The following is a 23,628-nucleotide window of genomic DNA, read 5'->3' as shown; positions in this document are numbered from 1 at the left end:
AAGATTTGCTGGTTTGTGTTAATTGGGAAGAGGGACCAAGTTCTGCCATGGGCAACATTCAACAGGTTTTCTTTATTGAACACAAGAAAAGTTTAGCATCTGCTACATTTTAACCTGAAACACATTGCTTCCTCGTGCACCCTGCACTCCAGTGTGTGCCCCTGGGGAGAGTTGAGCAGGGGAAGGGAGGCCAAGCAGCCTGGCTTTTGGGCAGCACTGCCCAGGACACAGGGTCAAAGGAGTCTGGGGCAGGGAACCCATGGCTTGGTGCTAGGGCACAAGCCTTCAAATCTGTCCAGCCCTACTCATCTGGGGAGGGCTCCCAGTTTTTAAGGGTGAGGAGATAGTTGGCCAGGGCTTTGCAGATCTAGACTGCCTGCCACTGTTGGAGGCTGGCACCCCCAGCATCAGCAGGGTGCTTACCCTGTTCCCTATCTGTGCTATGTATGCCTCAGCTGCCATGCCCAGACTGTGCACTTTGTCTCCTCATCCAAGGCTTCATGGAAGACCTCCCACTTGCCCTCCCCCCCCGCCCCCCAGGTCTCTCAGATGTTGTGGAGGACACACGCAGCGACAATGAGTTATGTCGACTCTGAGCACATTCCACTGTCATGTGGCACTAGCTTAGGCAGTAGTTAAAGTGTTCCTTCTGTCCATCCAGCTGCCCCCCCATAAGACTTCAGCAGCCAGGGCACGAGGGATAAGTCAGGTTCCTGACAATGGGGAGGGGGGTGGGAATGATGATGTCATGGATGATGAAATGGGGATTCCAGGAGCGTAGTGTCAGAGATCAGAACAGCGCCAGCAGCTGCTTTTTGACCCCCCCCACCGGAGCAGTAAAACTTTCGCCCCGACAGGCAAGTAATTAATGGATGGAGTGGAATTAACCAGGCACAGACGCGTGTTGGTTGCAGGAGGTTGTTTACTTACGTCGCCCAGATAGTGATGTGCGATGCAGGCAGAAGGCTTGCATTGTTTACATTCGAGTGTGTGTCTCAGGTTACAATCGACCGTGTGACGAGATACCGTGAACAACCGGACGAGCCTGCAGGAGGGTTAGGGTATGTCGGGACCGCGATGATGGGGAGTGATTAGTGGTTGATCAGACCGCTAAGTTACTCCGGTGCATGTGTTCAGAGTTCTCCGATTAGAGCGGAAGTGCAAGCTGGTTTTGTTTACACAGTGACCAATTGATTTAAGCCACGTCATCTGGTTTGTGTCTGAATCTCCAATTATACAGCAGTTTTCGCTAGGGATTTATGGCAGGGATATCCCCTTTCACCCTGACCAGTCTTAAGTTTCGTTTCTTGTTTGTGACGTGGGCATAAATTATATACAGCTCTCCGCCAGGATTTTGTTTCAGGAGTTTCTGGCAAGGATTTCTTTTAACCCTTAGTTGACTACTGTGTGCAAAATGAGGATGGTCTGAATGGTATCTCTTGCTAGTGGCATGGGCACTGATTAACTGGGTTGTGACACATAGCACTTCCTCTCCATCAGCGGGGAGTTGCAGAAGACACAGGTAGGGCTGTCCCTTAGGGGGTGGGAGGGGGGAATCTGGGTGACCTCCCCGGGCCCTGCGCTTTGCAGGGCTCCACAGAGCTAGGAAGAGTGGCCGTGGTGACTCTGTCACTGCCACCGGCTTCATGTCCGGCTGCTCACTACTCCCCGGCAGCGGCTTCTTCACATGCAGGGCACACAGGATCAGGGTGGGGGCAGGGCCCAATGCAAGCTGATTTGCCTCAGGCCCTGCACCCTGCTCAGGTCAGCTCTGGACACAGGTATCATGGGCACTGCCTAACCAGCCGACAAAGATGTGGGTGAAGAGGCCCTGGTGGTTGATGACACCCTGCAGGACAACAGAGATGTAGCCCTTGTGGTTGGTAAACGCCTGGGTGGCCTGGGCTGGGCAGAGGATGAGGGTGTGAGTGCCATCCATGGCCCCCATGCAGTTGGAGAAGTCCATGAGGTAGAAGTCGGTGACCACCTCCTGTGAGTTGGCGAGGCAGAGGAAATGGTTGGCTAGGACATCCTGGATGACCAGGCACACTTCCCAGATAGCCACTCTGGCCATGGTCTTATCCATGCTAAACTGGTTGGTGAGGTAGTGGTAACTGCTGGAGGTGGCCAGCTTCATGATGACAATGGCCATCTGCTTCTCTGGAGTGAGGGATGGTCACATGTTGATACCCTGGCAAGCAGTGTGGTGGGCCATCTAGGCAATGATGTCCATGAAGGTAGCTCTGCTTGTGTGGAAGGTTTGGACCCATGCTTTGTTGTCCCAGGTGCCCAGGATGATCTGTGCTTATCAGTTGGTGCTGGTGATGCAGGCCCAGAACTGGCGCTCAATGGTCTGCAGAGGGTGCAGGAGCATCCCAGTGTCCATGGTGTCCTGGGTGGCCTCGTCTTCATCAGTCATGTAAAAGTCAGTGGCCCAGCCCAGGACACTTGGTGGGAACAGTGTGTCGTAGATGGACCTACGCAGAATAGTCAGGTGCTGGGTCAGGGTCATGAAGGGGCATGCTGTTGTGACCTGCTGCCATATCATGTCCACATGGGCGTGCGTGATGACCTGCAGCCTCCAGTGAGAGTTGCTTAGGGTGACAGGAAAGATGTACTGCAGCTCCTGGGTTTCTGTGCTTGGACACAGGTGGCAGGATGCCATGGCAAGCAGACCAGGACATGGAGGCACATGCAGCTTAAGATGAAGGGCACTCAGTCTGGCTCTTTCCTGCAAACCTTGGACTGTGCATAGGGGTGGGTCTGCAGTAACAGGACAAGGAGTTGGGGGTATACCTGCCCATGCTGGCAGCCAGTTGGGTGGTCTGGGCACTCAGTCTCCCCTCACCTGCTCCAGCCACGTGCCCCATGGGTCCTGCCCCCCATCTCTCCCAGAGCTTATTCATTATGAAGCAGTTATCTTTATTTTTCATTCATTTTCACTGCATTACTAAACATCATGTGCTTTAGATAAGAACTTAGGCATGAACACAGTTAAATTAACGGTAGAGAATATTTTACAGATATTTTGTGTATTTTCTCCTATAATTTTGACGGGTCATGGGGTTCCCTTGGTGGGTTTGGGAGCTAAGGCTGGGCCTGTGCCAGAGTGTGGGAGCTCTACGGGGCTCAGTGTCTGGTGTGTCTGTATATCAGGGGATGCTTCGTGATGGGGTGTAGGGGCACAGCCCAGGAACTTAGATGCTTCTGTGTTAACTCCCTCTGCTCCCACCCCCTGCCCCACCTGCTCTGGGCTGCATGCTGGCTGGAGCCAGGGCTGTGCAGACCATGAGGGAAGCCTCCTGCCCTACCTGCCTGTTGTGGACTATGTGCTGGCCAGAGCTGGGGCTGTGTGGACCGTGAGGGAAGCCTTGTTGGTTCCCCCCACCTCCTGCCTGCTCCTGGAGCTGCAGCTATGCAGACAGGCTGTGTGGGCACTTCTGAGAGACCCTGGGTGTGCGGCTAGCTAGGCACTATGCTGGAATGAGCCGTGTTCCAGCATACTGCTCTGCGAAGGGGGTTAACAGGGAGCCCACAAAGCATTCTGGGATCCCGGAGGACACAGACCTATTCTGAGTAGAGGGAATCTGGTAGAGATGTTTGATAGACCAGTGTAACCTAAACCAATTAAGTCTGATACTTCATCCATCCCGGTCTATCTTAGATTGCGTTCTGCTGTTTTTAAACCAAATGTGCCCTGAACTTCTGTTCTGTTACAGGTTTAGACCAGTTTCTAGTCACTTACACTGGTATATGTGTAATGTCTGTACCTGGCCATAATTTTTGGACCAGCATGGCTACATCACTCTTACACTACTTACTTAATTCAGAGTTCTGAAAATCAAGTTTTGTTGTTGTTGTCTGAGATGCAGGTATTAAAGTGAATGAAGTGTAAAGATGTGAAGCTGGTTATGATTGCATTGTGTGTGCAAAAATAAGCTGCACCTTACAAGTATTTATGCACAAGTCTATCTTTGAACATGTGAACAATCTGACTAACTTCAATTGTTGACTTGACATACGCCAGATCAACACTAGGGATCTCAATATTGCGCTTTTAGACAGGAGGGCATGATACAAAATTATATACACACACACAAACTACACAAACACTCTATGGGTTCATACAAAACTATACATACATACACAAACATGCACTTTCATGGCTGTATGTTAACACTAGGGAGCGTTTGGGTAACTTGGTGCTAGGGTTACTCGAGGTCAAGTCGCCCTGGGGTTACTCGAGGTCACTTAGGGCTGGGGTCATTTGAGTTCACTGTGCCCCAGAGTTACTCGGGGTCAATGTACCCAGGTTTACTCAGGGTCACTTGGGGTTGGGGTTACTTGAGGTTACTGTGGCCCCTGAGGTTACTTGAGGTCACTGGGGCTCAGGGTAACTCGAGGTTAATTGGAGTAATTGAAAAAAGGAAAAACCAAAAGGCTGCAGAGCAGAGGAGCAATGCTGGGGGAAGCCGACACAGAAGCCAGGGCTAGAGCTGGAGTGGAGAGACTGCGGGGGAGCTGGGGAGCCAGGAACCGGGTCAGGGAAGCTGTGGGTGCTCGGGAGAAAGCTACGTGTCCTGGGAGAGGCTGCTGGGGAGCCAGGAACTGGGTCAGGGAAGCTGCAGGTGCCAGGAAAGCCTGCAGGGGAACCAGGGAAGCTGCGAGTGCTGGGGAGAGGCTGCGGAGGAACCGGGTTGGGGAGCCAGGAACCGGGTCAGGGAAGCTGTGGGTGCTGGGAGAGGCTGCGGGAGAGCCATGGGTGCTGGGGGAAGAAAGTGAGGAGCTGCTGGAGGCGGTGGAGGCAAGCCAGGAGATGGGGGGACGCTACAAGAGGTACCGGTGAGATCGGGAAGAAGGCAGAGGCGGCAAGGCACACCAGGGAAGCCGGTGACGGGGAGAGAGGAGGGGGGGAAGATCGGGGAAGAAAGCAGAGGAGATGGGGTACGACAGGAAGCCAAAGAATGAAGAGGGAGGCAGGGAAGATTGGGGAGAGAAAGCAGACACAAGCAGGAATGGAGAGAGAGATCAGGGAGGGAGTGAAGAGAGAGACAGAGATCTGGGAGAAGGCAGAGGTGGTGAGACACAGGTGGGAATGGAGAGAGATCAGGGAGAAGGCAAAGGCAGCAGGACACAAACGGAAAGCCAGGAGGTCAAGGAGGAGGAAGAGGGCAGCAGAGATGGCGAGACACGACTGGGAACAGAGAGAGAGAGATCGGGGAGAGAAGGCAGAGAGAGACAGGGATCAGGGAGAAGGCAGAGATGGCGGGACACAAACAGGGAACAGAGAGAGATAGGGAAGATGGGGGAGAGAAGGCAGAGAGACACAAGCAGGAATGGAGGGAGAGATTGGGGAGGGAATGCAAAGAGAGATAGGGATCAGGGAGAAGGCAGAGGACAGAGCACAGGCTAGAGCTGGGATACCAAAGAGAAGGGCCGGGAGGTCAGCGGAGAAGGATAGAAAGCTGAAGCTGGGGGGATAGAGACGGCAGAAAGGAATGAAGCCCAGAGGGAGGTGAGAGAGATGGGGATTTAGTTGGGAGCCTGCAGCAAGTTATTGGTTCCTACACACACACAACAGTAGCAGGAGAGGAAAGGCCTGGTGGAGGGATTGAAGTCAAGGTATGTAGGAACAGAGTCCAGGTCCTTTGCTTGGGGAAGGAAGGTGGGTGATAGCTACCTATCCTGGGCTGTGAGTTGATCCTCTGGCCAGTCAGGGTCTTCTCCAGCAAGGCGTTGTCCAGAGAGAGTTGCCAGCAGGGCCTCTGAGTGTATAGGTGGCATGGCATAGTGCTGGTTCAGATGGAAAGGGCATCCCAAAGAGATCACACTCTAACACCCCATTTATAGGAGTGGGCTACCTGTGTCTCCTATGGGAAGGACATGTCCAGGCAAGGACAGTCCTGCTCAAATGCATACATGCAGACCCAGGTGTCCTCATTGTCTGGTGGGATTGCTGGTTTCTGTAGGGTCTTTGTCTTCCAAATGTTGGGTTCCTGTAGGTTCTTTATCTTTCAAATGCTGGGTCTTGTCTCTGTTCCTGGGTGAGGTCTGTGATTCCTGGGTGAGTCAATGCAAGGCAATGTTCTGGTCATTGAGTTGATCATTCAGTAGAGGCCTGCTACCATTGTACCTCAGGCACCCTCATTCATTCCCATTCATTCAGGAACCAATTTACACGAGACTGGTTAGACATGAGCCACAGTTACACAGTTACAATAGGTTATACCTGGACAGAAGACACAAGATTGAGGCTTGACATACAAAATGGAAACTTGACATTACTTTACAGACACAGGCCTAAATCATATAAATTCAATATAAAACAGTAAAAATCAATACAAACATAATAGGAACATAATATAATACAATATAAAACAGTAAAAATCAATACAAACATAATAGAACACTATTTACAATATAAAAGGGGCTTATTACTATAAGGGAGTATAAGAACTTTTCTTAGTTTACCTAGTACTACTTGTAATCACTTATAAGGGATAGAGAGGGAAGAGAGAAAGTCAGAAATGGTTGGGGAAGGGACGGGAATGTATTTTTAAATAATAATTTAAAAAAACCTGGGGGTTTTGCTACACAATTAGATCATTCACCTGCTTAATCCTAAAATCATATGCAAGTGTTTATAGAATTGAAATCTTAAATATCATAACACAAAAGAATTGATCTTGCAAAGTGGCCAACTCTTCAGCCCTGGCCTAGCAAATGCATACTTATTTCTGTTCACGTGCCATGAACTTAGTGGAACTAGAGATGCTTATGTTAAGCATGTGGTAAGCACTTTGAATCAGAACAAGAGTGCCCAACACTGAAAGATGGAGTCCCAAGTGGCAAAAAGAAGAAAGAGTCCCTGGTTGGTCGAGTTGTGGTTTCAGTTTGGTAAATTAGCATAGTTGTTGGAAGAGGCTAGTGGAAGCTGCTGACTTTATGATACATACTTTGCATATGTGAGAATGGAGACTTCTAAATAATTCAGTCCTTTTAGCTATAGTAATTTTGTCTTTCATTAAATGTTTATGTAATTCAATGTCAAAACTACTAGTACTTTCACTAAAATAATTTAGCTTTCAAAATAGCTTACTATATACCAGGGGTAGGCAACGTTTTTGGCCGGAGTGCCAAAAAACCCACAGTTTTTTCCTTGTAAGGTGCCAGAGAGCATGCCAGAAAAACAAAACTGGGGTGGGAGGTACATGGCAGGATGTTAACAAATATATATATTTTTTACAGTAAATACCAGGTTTCTAAACATTATAAACCCAGTGACAATAAATAAAACTTCATATACTACCTTTGTTCTTGTGTATTCATTTTTGGTTAACCATGTTGTGATGAGAGAGAAAAAAAAAAGAGAAAGAGAGAAAGGAGAAAAAATGAGAGAGAGAGAGAGAGAGAGGAAAAGAGAAGAGAGAAAAAGAAAGAGAGAAAGAGGTAAAGAAAGAAAAAATGAAAAAAGAGAAGGAAAGAAAGAGAAAGAAAAAAGAGAAGAAATAGAAAAAAGGGGAGATTGAGAAAAGAGAAATAAAGGAGAGAAAAAAGAGAAGATAAGAAAAAGAGGAGAGAGAGAGAAAGAAAGAAGAGAGAAGAAAAAGAGTGTGTCTGTTAGTGCCTATGTCTCTCTCTGCTACTGGCTGTGGCTCGGGCCCGCTGGTTTAGGGGAGAGGGAGGCAGCAACACCCCAGCAACAACCACCAGAGCCAGGGACCTCGGGCCTCCCTGATGGTCCTGGAGCAGGAGGAGCCCAGGCCCAGGGCTGGGAGGGAGAACCTGCCTGGGGCTTGGGCAGACAGATGCCCTGTCCCACCCAGGCGGAGGCAGCACTGGGGCACCAAGGCACTCAGAGTAGGCTTTGGGTGCCATGGGGAAAAACAGGTGTGGGGGGAGGTGCAGTGGGCAGGCTGGCCTGGTCAGGCCCTTGGGAAAGTGGCAGCCGGAGGAGAGTAGGGGCTGGGTGAGAAGTGGGGGCTGCCCTCGGGCTCTGCAGACTTGGGCTGCAGCAGGCTGTCAAGGGTGCCCAGTGGCACCCAAGGTGGGACTTGGCCCAGCCCCACTTGGCCCATGCAGCTCCCTGGGCATGAGCTGCAGCCACCCTGCCCACGAAGGGACGCCAGGGCAGGATGCTGGGCTCAGGAAGCTCCCAGCTCCGGGGTTGGTCTCCCTGCGCACCAGGCACAGAACAAGCAGGCTGGAGCTGCCAGCGCCCCCGGGCCGCAGGAACAGATGTCGCTGGCAGTACTCAAGGCCCAGCCGGCCGGGATTCTCCAGCACAGCGGCCCTCTGCAGTGCCTGCCTGGGCCCCGGCCTCATCCTCCTGCAGCTCCTCTCTAGGGGCCAGGCTTTATTCTTGGCAGGTGCAGCCCGGGGACAGGAGGGGCAGTTAACAGAATGCAGACGGCATCCCTGTTTGTGCTGTCCTCACCCTTGTTGCTGCCATGTTGCTGGGACCTGTGGCTGCTCCGGAGAGGCTGGAGCAACAACTTGAAAAAAAAATTTTTTTTTGAACAATTTATTCGCACACCACCTGGCATGCCAAGGAAAATGTCTCCATGTGCCACTAATTGGCACGTGTGCCAGCAGTTGCCTAACCCTGTTATATACCTTTGCTGCTCTTGAAAACCAAAAACATAAGACACTGGTAAAGATCCTGACTGACATCCAGTTCAGCTCACATTATACAAAAAATAAAACATAATTAGGTTAATTAAATACAGAAATTATAAATCTTCTCTTTTGCGGATACAGCCAAGACTTTTATTTCTTGTCAAATATTAAATTTCACCTTAACTCTTGCTCTGATCTGAATTCTTATTGAATAGCTCTGTTGATTTTTGACTGCTGTTTGCCTGGATTTTTTAAATTTCTTATTTTATATTTTATTTTTTTATTTTAATCCTTAGGTGTAAGGCAAGGAAAAATGGTTTTAAATAAGTAATCTGAAAACATTAACAATATTTTTAACAATAAATAATAAATATTTTATTTATTAATAGAATAAGCATGAGCAATCTTGCAATACTTGCTACTTGCATTCTGCTGTTTTCAAAATTTTCAAATGAATCTTGTGTTTTTCATTTCCTTCCTTCCCTGTTTCTTCCTGTCTGTAAATAAGCTTACTGAGGTGGGGAAACACTGCCATTTAATTTTCACAATGTGATGTGGCAGTACTAACAGACTTCACAGTCTAATATCAGTGTGTTTTTGTTCCTTGACAACTGAGTGGCATCGTGCTTCATAATCAAGATATTATATGGAGATATCTGAACAAAAACAGTATGTATATAATATTAGATTAGATTTTCTCGGTTTTCCATGATAAAAAACCCATTTAAAGTAAAACACTTTAAAATTTGCAAGGCAGGGTTTATAGATTTTTCTAATGAATGCATCTTGGAGAGTAAACAAAAGCAAAATGCTTGTCATTTGGTACTAATGTGGTGGAATAGTGTGGCAGCAGGATCCCTGCTTTTTACTCAGTCTCTCATAAAGATTCAACTTCACTTCAGCTGTAAAAATGTGCAAATTACATTACTACTACATGACTGACTTCAGTAATTACATTAAGCGATTGTGATGAACCCCAGTGCTGGGTTCCCAAAAGAATGCTTGCAGCTGTGTGATTTTCGCATCTGATCCTATGGTTTGCTGTATCCAGCAATGGTTCTCTCGTGCGCACATACTTTCTTCCCCCCACCTCCCCTTTAAAGAAGTCTGTTTGGTTAAGAGGTCATGTTGGGCACAAGATGGAAGAATAAAACAAGATTGCTTTCTAGGGAGTACCACCCAGAAATTTGTTTTGTGGAAAAGGTTAGCAGGCCAGGATGATTTTCACAGGAAGGCAGGTGCAGCATTGTCAGGATGGCACACTTGTGAGCTTCACATGAACATAATGCACATGTAGTACACAGAAGCCATGCTGAGATGCTGCTATCTGGGTGTTTGCTCATTTTGTGGTTTAAAAGAAAGTCTTGTGGGCCTGAAAATAAATAATCAGTATATTCACCCTAAAGAAAGAGAAAAGCAGTAATATAAATGGAGTCCAAAGTTTGAAATTCTTTTTTGGACCAGTTGCAAGTTGAATCTGTCACAGATGATTGTTCTTTGCGTGGCTTTGAAGGGGAACAGAAAAAAGTTAGAATTAGTTCTCAGACTTTCAGTTGCAGCCAGTGCTGGGGAGGCCAAGCAGTGGATTTGTTTTTTTGCCTGATGAAATCAGCTTTCCTGCGCTACTGAAGTAGTTTCCAAGTGGATGGAAATTGAGAGCATGATTTTAATTTTAACAGATACAATCAATGCAGTACAGCTTTTGTAATAGATGGGAGAACCAAAACCTAGAATTCTTACATGAGTAGTTTATATTAACTTGTAGAGAAGAATAAGACTTATGAATAATTACCCATATTCCACATTTGTGTATGTACCTTTACTGCTGGTAGTTTTATGCTGAACAGTATTAAACATTTTTAAATGATAGCTTTTCAACTGATTTGTAATATGCATAATTCAACATGTAGAGTGAGAGTAATGCAGGGTGTTGATCTGCTTTTGAAAAGATGCTAAATGTGTCTTTTAAAAAAAACAATTCTTCTGTTGGCCTGAATTTCAGTTTGATAAGTACTTATCTGTCACAGAGGGAGCATCGTTGATTATGCAAACAGATTACATTTTGTAAAGAAATGAGAGTGGAATTTTTCCTGGAGTTGCTGTTACAAACAGCCCACCCTGAAGAATGATTTGGTTTCTCAGTTCTTTCTCTTTCCCTTTCCTGCTATAGTTTGCTAGTGAGGAACAGTGCACATAATCTGAATGTAGAGGATTAAAATTGGTGATTGAATAGCTGTACAATATGAAAGAACCAGACATAATTATCGGATTATAACAGAAGAAATCTGTAGTTTGCATTCTTTATTCCTTACATTCTTACAGTGCTGAAAGAAAAATTAGTCTTTTAAAACATAAAATTAGCAACCATTTCAGAAGAGAACAGTTTCTTTATTCTAAGGGTTAGGTTTTCATGATTGTGCAACATTGAAAACTAGTTTTATTTCCTTTTTTTAAAATAAAAAGGAACGCCAGACAATTTAGTAGCATTTCATAATGCAGCATGATGAGAACTTTGTAAAGAAAGGAAATCTATTAACCTTGCTTTTACCATGAAGGCCTTCAGCTGAAGTACCAGAGATATATTCAATAGAAAAGGCTTGACCTTGGGATAAGAGTGCATATTCCTGGAACACTCATTTTTAATTTAAAAAAATGTATTGAAAAGATAAACAAAAATGTTTACTCCCCCAGCTGAAGGAAGAATTGAATGTCATTTATGTTTCTGCTTGCATGCCATCTGCACTTCCAGGTACATTTATGTTTCAGGAAGAACATTGTAGAAGCATGTGCATATTGCAAGTATTTGAAATATAATCAAAATAAATTGATACAGAAGCAATGGTAAGTCTTTTGAGCCTCTAGTACAAGTCAGTACTTCAGAGTTACATTGTTCCTTAACCTTTGGACTAGTAATTTTTAACCCACTACACAATCTGAATTATTATTTGTATTGCCTAATGTCTCAGAGCACTTGTCACTGAGCAGGTCCCCATTGTGCCAGGAACTGTACAAACAGGGAAAAAAAGATGGTCCTTGCTCCTGAGAGCTTATCTAACAAGATTAGAGATAGTAGATCGCTAAGACAAATAGAGGAGCACAGGGAAATAGTATGATAGTATCCAGGATGGATAAAAATCAATGATTTTTTAACAATTCTTTTTTTAAATCAGATTTTTTATTTAAATCATTTATTTAATTTTTTTAAATGCTTTTTAAAAAAACAATAAACCTATATAAAGATAGTTTTAATTTAAGATATGTTAAAACTCAAAGATATCTTCATGGAATAGGGATTATAACATCTAATTGTATACTGTTTGAGATAATATATTCCTGTAACCATTTTAGAAAAGTTTTAAATAAGTCACAACAGGCCATGAACTGTATTAGGGGCCCAATCTTATGGGGTTCCCAGAGGCTCCTTTATAGATTAGTAAAGATTAAAGAAAACCACTTTGTCCAATGGGACTCACTCAGTCTAGAAGAGCCCATTAAGCATCTCTGTGATTCTTAGTTTGTTTTCAAACTGTGGATTTGTCTCCAGCATAACATCCTTATTAACAGCAGTATATGGAGATGAGAAATAACAGATCTGAGCGATTAGCTACCCATCAGCCCTTTTGTCTCTCTGCAAGTTTGTGTAAACAGGGTCAAACCCTTACCCCTCTCTAAAAGTGCAAAGTTTCAAGAAGTTAAATGATTAAGGATATCAAACAACAAGAATACACTTTTTGTTTTAGAAAAGTCAAGGCTTCCTGACCAGTGATTTAATTGATGATTTAAATCATGATTTTAATTGATTTCATTTAAATCAAACCCACCCTGATAGTATCAGTTTGCATGATGGATGTGAATCATAGTGCATCTGCCTCATAACTGTTGTCAAGTTTTCTATAGGCATCATGACGGAGACTAATTTTAATTGGGGATGTGGAGAGAGGGTGATAGAGTTTTATGGAATTTGACAAAAGCTTCTTCAGAGTGTGAAGGGCAGCATGGGAGAAGGAAGGAATGAACTTGTTTGGAAGTGATGATTTTAAGTTGGTATGGGATGCATGTTGATCTCCAATCTGAATGAGATGGGTGATAGGGAAAGAGGGGAATGAGAGAGAGGGTCAAAATGACAGTGTAGGAAAACTCTTTACAACAGCTTTTTGGATGGATAGTAGTGGGACAAGACAGCGTTTTTCAAGGTGAGAGAAAAGGATGTTGCACTAGTTGAGATGTGGGATTAGGGAAATCAACAGATGTCATGGTTGCCCCAGAAGAAAACCTTTTGTCCTGATGTCCTGGCATCCTACAGGCATACAAGTCCACTGTCCTGCTTCAAGTCCCTCTAAAGTATGAGGTATAATATATGCTAATGCCTTTTCCTGGGACATCACTGTATGTGTCTGTAATGTCACTGTGCTTTTTCCTGGGACGAGCTGGTCAGGCTGTGCGCTTTTCTGATGGAGGAGTAGCTATGCATCTTGGAAGGGCAGCTTGTGTAAATGACTGGGCTGTGCCTGTTTTGGTCCAGGTCAAATCCCAGAGAATCAGGCCCTCATCAAAAGAGACATCTATTTACAGTCTATGAGAAACTGGATGAGAGTTTTAGCTAAGTGGGTGGTTAGGAAAGCCTGTATCTCAAAGATGTTGTACAGAAAGAATCTGCAAGGTTTAGTTACTTTTCTTTCCTAAAAGATGAATTTTAATATTTGTCACATTGGAACAAGGATAGTTTATAAAACAGCTTTTGTACTCAAGTACCTTTTTGAATGGGAAGGATCTATTGTACATTTAGCCTTGGGTTATTTTTCAATAGAGCCCCCTAACTCAAGTCTATAGAACTGTTAACTGTCAGCTCTCTCAGTCCTTACCAGTGTCACATTAAGTTGGCTGGAGGCTGACTGACCAGCTCTTCATGTGCCCACCAAACATATCTGGTCTTACCAGCCTAGCAGCGTCTAACTCCCATTTATTGCTGACCTTGGGACTCTCAAGTACTGAAGTATTAATCACTGAACCTTTTAAGCTGTAGATTCTGCAGTGTAAAACCATGCTGTCATAGCCACAGAAAATGAACTAGATTAGGGGTGATGCCTGTATTGAAAGTGTGGTAAGTTTACAGGTGTGTTGAGATTTTTTTTCAATAAAAGTTTGGTTTGTTTTTTAAATAAAATGTCATTGAGAAATCAATACAAATGAAAAAGTATTTAAAATATCTCAGGAGAAAATAGAGGGGTTTTTTTGGATAGATCAGTAGTGAAACACATGCCACTTTTATTCATTTATTGGTTACATTTGTAACCCCTGTAAATATATGATAGTCACCTGCATAATTTTCTTTCACTGTATTTTATCTTTACGCGTTTGTGGCCTAAAACAAAACTGGCCACTTTTGTTTTGTTTCTGCCTTTTAAAAAATGTATACATGAGTTTCAGCAGAACCTTGCTACTTGTGTGAAGCTGCCATTTAACCATGAAGTGAAATGCTTTCATTGAGTTTGCCCTGCAGATATGGTCTGCTGTGGCAGTGCTGTCCATATTTGGTGGCTGTGCAAGGAGAGCCAGGTGGTGCTGCAAAGCATAGCACAGTGAAGCGTGGACAGATCTAGGTTTGACATTTGTCGTCCTGTACTGCTAAGGGGAAGAGAAAAATCTGCTTTTCCATATGCTTATGCTTTAATTTTTGCCTGCAGTTTTGTCCAGATGGCCTTGTGAACATTGTTTACTTTAAGATGCTGTCCCAGATGTTTTTGAATGCCGATGGATAAATGCAACAACTGTGGTATACCGATACACAAATTACTTACACAGTTTTGGCTTTTTTCTATTTAGCCATCACTTCTTTTTACATACGGTATACTTTTATAAGTGGGTGGGGGTGGGATACAATGATTATACTAACTTTTCAAAACTGAACAATGCCTTCAATTTGTGAGGTATTTGAAGATATTTTTCTCTTGTCAAGATTTTTTTTTTGCTTTAGGATATTTTATATGTATGAAGCAGTATCAAACACTGTGGCATGTATTTTGTAAGTATATCAGTGAGAAGGTATTGCTGCAAGTGTAGCTTATTTGTGAGAGTCAATTTTAGTTATGATGGACTCCAAAACCATTTGTCTTTTTTGTTGTATTTTTACAAGTGCTTTTTGCTGTATTCTTGTACTGTCTGAAGTTTCCACACTGCTGAAATACAGAATGTTTCAAGCTTGCAGACTGTATCTTTGAGAGTATTTTAAGAAATATTTTCAAATGGCAGGTGCCTCTAACTGCATTTAGTCCCACTCAGATATTTCTTGAAAAATAATTTTGCCTTCATAGAGTTATGGGGAGCATACAAATAGTGTCAAAGGCTTGTTGTTAGCCACAATATATGTTTTAAATTGCCTCTACTCAAAATTTAATTATATTTTTCCATCTTGTAAGCAAGAAAGTACCAAGGAGTGTACATAAAACAACCTTTTGGCATGAACATTTCATTAACATAAATAGGTCTGTTAGTTATTTCTCAAGAACACTTTAATGAGATTTCACTGTATAACTCATTAAGACAAATATATGAACTCATATGTCAAGATGTAGATTGCAGCATCGCAGTTCTTGGCATCTATTAAGTCCATAACTCGTTTACATTGACATGCATTGTTAATCAATACTTAAAACACTGCAGATGTCAGTAATGCTCATATTTAGTACAGCAATTGTGACAATATGAAAGTTGCTAGTACAATTCTAGGCTAAAATAGTGTATCTCAAGTCTTTCCATTTCCTCTAGGCTACAAGTTAATGACTATCTAACTTTACTGCCCCTTCTCTATTTAAGTAATAAGGCAAACTGGAAAATACAAGAACGCTGCACTGGTAGCATACTCCATTATGGTTATTAAAGCTTTTGTGTCTTTTTTGTTACGTTAAAACAAATAATATCTTATACATCTGGGTTTTGCTTAACAGATCCTCTGCTGCATTGGGAAGTGAAAGGAGGGTGTAGACATGTCATCTGGGAAAACAGATGACAACTCATATCCAGCTGTTGAATGGGTTGTTACAAGCCAGTTTGAACAAAGTACAATAATTTATAGAGACTAGCAATACTCAGGTGGAAGTTTTTGCTTGTCTGCCTTCAATGCTCTAAAAAAGCTGAGTAGTTACTACCATGTGGCCTTTTTAGTGTCTGTGTAATGCACCCACATTTGAATACACACATACTGGTGTTTCATTTTAATCATGGATTTGGGGGTTTTTAATCAGAGAACTGTGTTTTTATCACAGAATTTGTGATTTTTAAACAGAGAAAGCCAGTATCCATGCTCATCAGAAATCCAAAATATCATCTTGGACCTTTGTACAACCTCAGTTAATAAAACCAATTTGGAAAATGGAACCAACTGGGCACACCAATGTGTAAAAGTGCAAAAGAAGTTAAATACTTGCACAACGTGCAAAAATGAATAATAAATCGAGCCTGTGGATGGATTGAATTGGCTGAAAATAGAGTACAGGGTAACAGCTACGATCTACAAATACTTGTACATCTGCTTACACATTAGTAGGCCCACTGAAGTGAGTAGGAAGGTTCCTGTACTTTAAGTTAATTAAGTGGAAAAGTATTTGGAGAATCTGGACATATATCAATACTTTCTGTTGGAGACTAGTACCCCAATAGTCTATGGACTGTGCATGTATATAATAAAAATACATATGGCTTTAACAAACTAGTATCTTATTCTTACAGCTGTTATTTTGATGATTCATATGGTGTACTGATTTAAACCAGAAAGATTTAAACTGGTGATATAAATCATGACTTAAATCAGCAATCAGGAGAGATCTTGAATTTAAAAAGTGTTCTTATACTTTGTAATCATTTTCCTTGGCAGGTATGGTTTAGTACTGCTTTTTACTAAACAGAAAGATATACTGTGGCTGTTCACATTGAAACACCTATATTGCTTCATGTTTATTTATTCCATTTTTTAGTTTTTATGTTATAGTATACTATTGATATTTTACCCCAAAATTGCATTAAGCTGCATTTGAATGAAAATTGGAATTGAAGTGCACAAAACACTTTAAATAAAACTATCTAAAATATTAGGGATACATGAAGGGAAAGACTTTATTAGACAATATTAGGGATACGTGAAGGGAAAAGTAACTGATTTATTAGACAAAGAAAGTATTGTCTGTAGTTAGTGGATTGAACTGATTGTTTCTGATCTTCCCGGCCTTCAGTATTTTAGAGCTAGTACATCACAGCCCTTCTAAATCATTTTTATTCATGAGTTAGGAGAGAAAAAATGCCTTATTGGTTTACAAGTTTCACTTGCTTCCCTAACAGTGAACTGAATTAATAAGATAAACTGAAATGAAGAAAATACTTCCTTGGCAGCTACAGAGGTTGCTGCTGCTGTTAAAAGCTGGTTTAGCACTTCAACAAATTCCGGCTCCAAGGTCTTAGGCAGAGAATTCCTCCTTTTCAGTGGTTTGACTTTTTAAAAACTTTGGTATCAAATGTGCACAGGTTTTGCTGAAATTAAGAAATTCCATTAATTTTGGTAAGTTTAAGCCTTAATTTAGGTTGTCATAATTTCAGGTTCAAATATAAATGGTTTTTTTAATGTGGTTTATTTTAAAGACAATTTTAAAAACATTTTTAAATTATTTTTTATTCACCGATGTAATTAGACATTGCACCAGCTAAATTATTTTTTTCTTACATGCATAGTGTTGTTTAACAGTCACATATTGCGTATTAAAGCCTCTCTTTTTTAATAAAAAAGCTAACTTGTTTGCTACTAATTACTTTATATCTAGCTGTTCAAATAGATAATATTTTTAAGAAAGCAGTACTTCATGGTAAAACTCTGAATGATAGATATCTAACTGTACAGACATCAATGATATTAATGTATAGTTTAATTTTAGGTTCCTCCTCAAAAATCATACGACTTCGTGAAGAAAAGAGTGACACAAGTGAAATATTGAAAGGAAAAGGCTCTGCAAATGGTGCATTGATTCCTGTTAAAGGAATAAACAATTTAGGGAATACGTGTTTTTTTAATGCTGTCATGCAGGTAAGATGCAAAAACAATAGAATTTTTAAAATAGTTAGTTTGTAGACATATTTAGCTTCATAAAGAGGTTCTTTATACTTTCAGTTTTAGCATTGCTTTTTGATGCTATTTTATGTGTTTTTTTTGCAAACCCTTTTCTTTTTCCCTCCCATACCCCAATTGCTTTTTCAGTAAGAAATGAACAATCCCCATATCAGCAGTATTTTGCAAATGAACAAGAAAATGTCAAGTATAATACACAAGATTTGTAAGTGGGTTGTATAGCTACCTTCATTTCTAATTCAACAATTATTTGCAGCTCAGTATTAGACAGCCATGAGTAATGCACTGTATTTATCCTCCTTGTGGGTGTGAAAAGGGTGTTTTATGCATAACTTAAGATATTAAGCACCAGCACTTTGTCTACACACAGTAGGTGTACTGTTTTTATGGTGCTGGATCTTTCCCGTGCAGATGCTAGTATTCTATATTGAAAGTGCTTCTATTGGTATTTCTTCTCAAAGAATGGGAACTGTACAGGTATAAGCATTTATTTCCCAGTATTCTTATATCTATTTTAGAGCTTGTACTGTTACAGCTAACTGCGTGCGTGCGTATGTGTGTGCGCACACATGCATATGTGTACCCATACACACACCCATATTTACTTGAATACAAGACAAGGATTTTTCCCCAGAACATTATGGGGGGAAAAGCCCCTCATCTTACAGCTGTATACATGGAAACCTCATTGTACACAGAGACCTATCATTAAACTGCTGCCAAAAGCAGCATGTGCCCAGTAATAGAAACCAACTATGAAGTTGCTTAAATACAGACAAAACTGAGCATGACTATAAAACACATGGCCCATATGGGACAAACATACTAATGGGAACTTTTATTTATTTATTTTACAAAATTTTATTAAAAAACACACATTACCTTACACTTCCAGAGCTTCACATATTGAGTATCCTTGTTTTACCAAAACTTAATATTGCAAAAATAACTACAGATCAAAAGCATACAATATATATTAAAACTGGGGTGCACCAGGAGAGAATTTGTGGGTCAATACCCAATGTGTGTTTTTTTTAATAAAATTTTAATAAAAACACACATTTTATTAAACACACAATTTTATTAAAAAAGCACACAATGGGTGTGTTTTGGGTCAATACTAATGGCTGATTTTTAACAAGCCATATTGGCCAATACCAATCCAATTCCAATATGATGCAGCTGGGCATCATGGAGAGTGGTGTCTGGCTGGTAAGTCTTTTGGGGGGGGAAAGGGGCAAGCGGGGAGGGAAGAGGTGTGGGGGGGCAGATCAAGTCCCCTGCAGTGAGGGAGGGAGTGTGGCTAGGGCAGGGGCAGGGGTAAGTACTGCATAGCTGGGGTGGAGCAGGGGACAGAGCTGCGAGCAGCTCATCTGGAGGGGTGACTCCTGCCACTGCACACACCCCGGGAGGGCATGGTGGGGCATGTTCCCTTGGATGTGCATGTGGGGCGAGGGTGTGCTGCTGCTATGGGCTGGGGCCAGGGCGGCGCCTGGCTCTTCCTGGTGGAGGGCTGGGCTCGGACCGGGCAGTGGCAGTGCTGAGAGGGGACTATGGTGAATTTTTGGAGTGGTTGTAGGCCCCCCCCTCCATAATCTACTCCCAGCACTGCTGCCAGCTGCCTCAAGTGCAGCCTGGCCCAGCCCCCTGCTGGGAAGAGCCAGTGCTGCCCCTGGCCCCAGCCCACAGCAGCAGCCCACCCTTGCCCCACATGCAGAGCTGGGGGCACATGACCCCCATGCCCTCCTGGGGTGCACGTGGCACCGGGAGCCCCCGCCTCCCCATGCCTCGTAGACAAGTCTCTTGTGGCTCCGTCCCCTGCTCCACCTTGGCTATGCAGGACCTGCCCCAGGCCCACTCCCTCCCCCACTGTGGGGGCCTCGATCTGCTCTCCACCACGCCTCTTCCCTCACAACAGGTTTACCAGCCAGACCTGGCTGCTCTCCACGCTGCTGGGCTGTGCCCCTGGCCATCATAGCTCCTGCTTCCCCACTCTCACACCTGTAGCTTCTGCAAGCTACTGGATTGCCTTTGCGTTCAGGAAGCCTTCTATTTTCCTGCCTCTACACTGTTTCCTGCCTTTCAGTCTCCATTCCTGATGGCCGCCCATTGGCGACGTGTAGGGGGTGCATGTGGGTGCATGTGAACCCCCTGAGTATGGCGGTGCACCCCCTGTGGAAAGGCACCACTGACACTGCCGAAGGTGCCTACGGGTGGTCACTGAACATAGGTCGGTTCTTGCCACACCCCATACCCCCCCACCACCAATAGTGCTGTGGCCACCTGTGGGAGCTCCTCGCTTGCCATCACCACCCTCCTGCTGCCGGCAACACCACCACCACCTGCAGGAGCTTGCCATGCCCCGCCAGCCTCATGGGTACGTGGTGTTCATGCTGCTGCCCAAGGGCATTCATGGATGGATACTGCTCTCCAGCTCTAACTCTGACTAATTTCCCTTGCTACCAGATTTCTTTTTTGCCCTGTACTTTCTTCCTTTTCCCTCTTGAATTCCCAAGCTCTTTTACTTATTCCATTTCCATTCCCTCTGCTTGTTTATTTCCCCATCCCTCCCTCCCACCTCCATGTCTGTGCACTCTGCCACTCCCCCCTTCCCTTCTTCTTCTGTTTCTTCTTGCACCATCTCAGTCACAGATATCACACCCCCCTCTTTCCCTGTTCCGCCCTCCTGTGGAATCTCCTCCACCATTCCTGTCTCTGTCTCAGCCCCCCTTCTCTTCCTTACTTTTCCTTTCTGATTTCTGCCATTCCTCACAGAGTCTGACTTTGCTTGCATATGCTTTGGAACACCCGTGGCATAAGTGACCCTGCCCTCCACAGAGTGCATTTTAGGGATTCTAGGCATTCTGCTACTCTGTGCTCCATCCCTTGACACTAGAAACACATCATTACGAGCCATTTTGCATATATGTGCCCTCCTTTCCACATTTGCTGCATTTTTTGGTTGCTGAAATTAACTTATGAGGCCCTGGTGTGCTCCCACCTGGACTACAGATGGGAGGTACATCACCCCACTCAGGTACCTCTCGTCCACTTTTAACACTACATGCACCCACCATGCCCCCATCCAAATACCATATTTGTCACTTACTTTGTTCACCCACATTACCTTGTGGCAGTACATTTCCATCTACCTTCTTATGTTATCCTCCTGTATCAAATCCAAGTACATTCTAACTATAATCACCCTTTCTCTTGATATTTCACCTGCTGTAAATCTGATCCCTCTTAAATCTTCACTCCCACTTTCCTCTGCATATTTCTTCCAAAAGTTCCCATACCCTTCTCTGTTCCAAAATGTGAAATCCCACACCTTCCAGTTTTGGTGTGCAGTCAGGATGTGTAGGTATTCCACCTGCAGTAGTTCTTCCAACAAGTCACATCTGCTCATCTCCAATCTTGTCTCTGTCTTGTTGCTGACTACTGTCGCTTTTATCAGCAGCCTTCAATCATTACTGAAGTCCCTTGTTTTCTGTGTCTTCTTGCCATGCCGGGTCTTCAGTGCCGTGCCACTTCTGGTGAACATTCCATCATCCCTCTGCCCTTTTCTGTCTCTTGCTCAAAGTGCCTTTACTTGCTGTACATGTTCCGTCTCCCATTTACTCCTCCCCTGTCATCCCTCTGTGATCACTTTTGTCTCCTCTGCTGCAGCTGTCATCGCTGCTGTCAATGTTGCTGCCATCTTCACCTTTTGTTTCCGTCTCTCCACCTTTGTCCATTTGCCATCTGTCTTTGATGCTTCTTTTCCATTTTTCGTTCCTTTTTCTTTTTCCCTGCTGCTTGTCTCTGCTGCCATTGTTTGAGCTTTGGTTCTTCTTTGGCCCTCCTTATACCACTGATGCTCTGTTGACTACTTTTTCTGCCTTTGAGGCATTGATCAGTCTTTCCATGCTGATGGGAACCTACCATAAGGACAGGTCAGTGCAATGCATCTGAATAAGATGCATGGTGATGCCCATCCCCCCCAGCACCGACTCTTTTTCAAATCATGGTGAGCCACTCTGTTGAATGTATTTCAACTTCTCCATTTCCAGTGATTCCTGTTTCTTTACCAGCCTTAAATTTCTGGCAAACATCACCAAAGGGGGCCCAAAGCAGTTTACCAAGAATCTCTCTACCACCTCCGCTCTCAGGCTGTCACATATGATTAGTCTAGAGCCAGATCAGGTTGTCCCATGCCTCATCTACATCTAAATTTTTGGAGAATTACAGGACTTGTGACAAGAACACCCAGTTCTAGTCATGAGCAGGGGTCTAATTAGCACATGTATCCTTTGTTGGGGGGGTGGGGTTGGAATACACACATATACTGAGCAATGCTGAGCTGTGCAATTGCCATGGCTAGAAACGCTGTTGACTCTGGGGCCCAGTCCAATTAACTGTATGGTAAATCATGAGCCTTTTGCATAATTTGTACTATATATATTATATATATTTCATAGATTTCATAGACATTAGGGCTGGAAGGGACCTCGGAAGATCATCGAGTCCAGCCCCCTGCCCAAAGGGCAGGAAGTCAGCTGGGGTCATAGGATCCCAGCAAGATAAGCATCCAGTTTGCTCTTGAAGGTGTTCAGTGTAGGCGCTTGAACCACCTCCGGCAGCAGGCTGTTCCAGACCTTGGGGGCTCGGACAGTAAAGAAATTCTTCCTTATGTCCAGCCTGAAACAGTCTTGTAGTAGTTTATGACCATTTCACCTATAATATATATATATATATATATATATATATATATATATATAGGTGTGGCTGAATTCAATTTTTATTTTTTAATAATTTTGATGGATAAAATCTATCTTTATTTTTAAGCATTTATTTCAATTGTTATTGATTTAATTTTCTGGATTGCACAAAATTAGAAATGTTTTCAATTTTTATCAGTTTACATTTTCAGGATTGTGTGGAGCAGACAATTTAATAATGACAGTGTACTGTTAAAGGCTTTATAAAGTCACATGCAAAATATAAAAAGTAAATATTCATAAATCATACCTGCTTTAAATCCTTCTGTTAATTCATCAGGAAAGAGCTGGGTGAGCAGGGACCAGAAGAGGAGGGTAGCAGCACTCTCAGAGCTCTGGGAACATATCCTCCATCCCCTGTACTTAACTGGCCCAGCCCAGCCTGGGCAGGACCCTGCTGACACTGGGCTGGAGCCTTGAATAATCTAGGCTTTGAGTAGGGGTTTATCTCCCTCTAGCCTGCTCTTTGCCCCCTACTGAATGAGCAGCTAATTGATGCCGGTCATTAAGCTAGAACCAGCAGGTAATTGCTTAATTGATGAGTCATTGTTTTCCTATTTAACCTCTCCACCCTCTGTCCTTCCAGTTTCTCTTTCTCCACTGTCCAGTAATGAGTAAGTGTTTCCTGCTACAGTCCCCTTTCTATACATTTAAATTAGTACCGATGGAAATAGTTTTCCATTGGCCTATGAATGTGTGGTGAAATCAATGTTTATTAATAAAAACCAAATTCTGCCAACCCTGTATATATAAGTAGGAACAAAAGTGCTGTTTGAAAGTGTGTTTGTGGAGTACCTGTGCTAAAACTTGCAGCAGTTTCAAAAAAGGTAAAATGCATCAATTCTGGATGAACTAAGTCTATGGGTACCTGTAGTAATTTGCATATATGCAATTTATTACAGATATGTTTATTTCAAAGTCATTTTTTCAAATTTGTTCTACACTTTCATGTGCTTAGGGAATGCAGGGTCTGACGGTAAGGAGGTGGAGACAAGAGCAGTGGGGGGAAGAAATTGGTGAGGCAGAGGACAAATGCGCTATCTGACACCCAGATTTATTTTCCCTACTGTAGAAGTGGGAGGAAGACAAATTCAAGGCAGACCTCCAATAATTATATTATATACCTGGAAAATTATAACA

The 23,628-nt window shown here is 43.3% G+C and overlaps 1 protein-coding gene across 7 annotated transcripts in view; it reads left to right on the top strand.

Annotated features, from left to right (window-relative positions):
* The window catches only part of USP45 (ubiquitin specific peptidase 45), a 137,030-nt gene that overhangs the window by 33,026 nt on the left and 80,376 nt on the right, over positions 1-23,628 (top strand). For all 7 annotated transcript variants that reach the window (XM_059732264.1, XM_059732274.1, XM_059732270.1 and 4 more), the window contains exon 6: positions 17,538-17,686. In XM_059732264.1, the coding sequence (XP_059588247.1) occupies positions 17,538-17,686 (149 nt within the window). The remainder of the gene's footprint in view (positions 1-17,537; positions 17,687-23,628) is intronic.

The sequence above is a fragment of the Alligator mississippiensis genome, chromosome 1 (assembly GCF_030867095.1).
Source record: "Alligator mississippiensis isolate rAllMis1 chromosome 1, rAllMis1, whole genome shotgun sequence".
Taxonomy (NCBI): Eukaryota; Metazoa; Chordata; order Crocodylia; family Alligatoridae; genus Alligator; species Alligator mississippiensis.
This window is presented reverse-complemented; position numbering and strand designations above follow the sequence as displayed.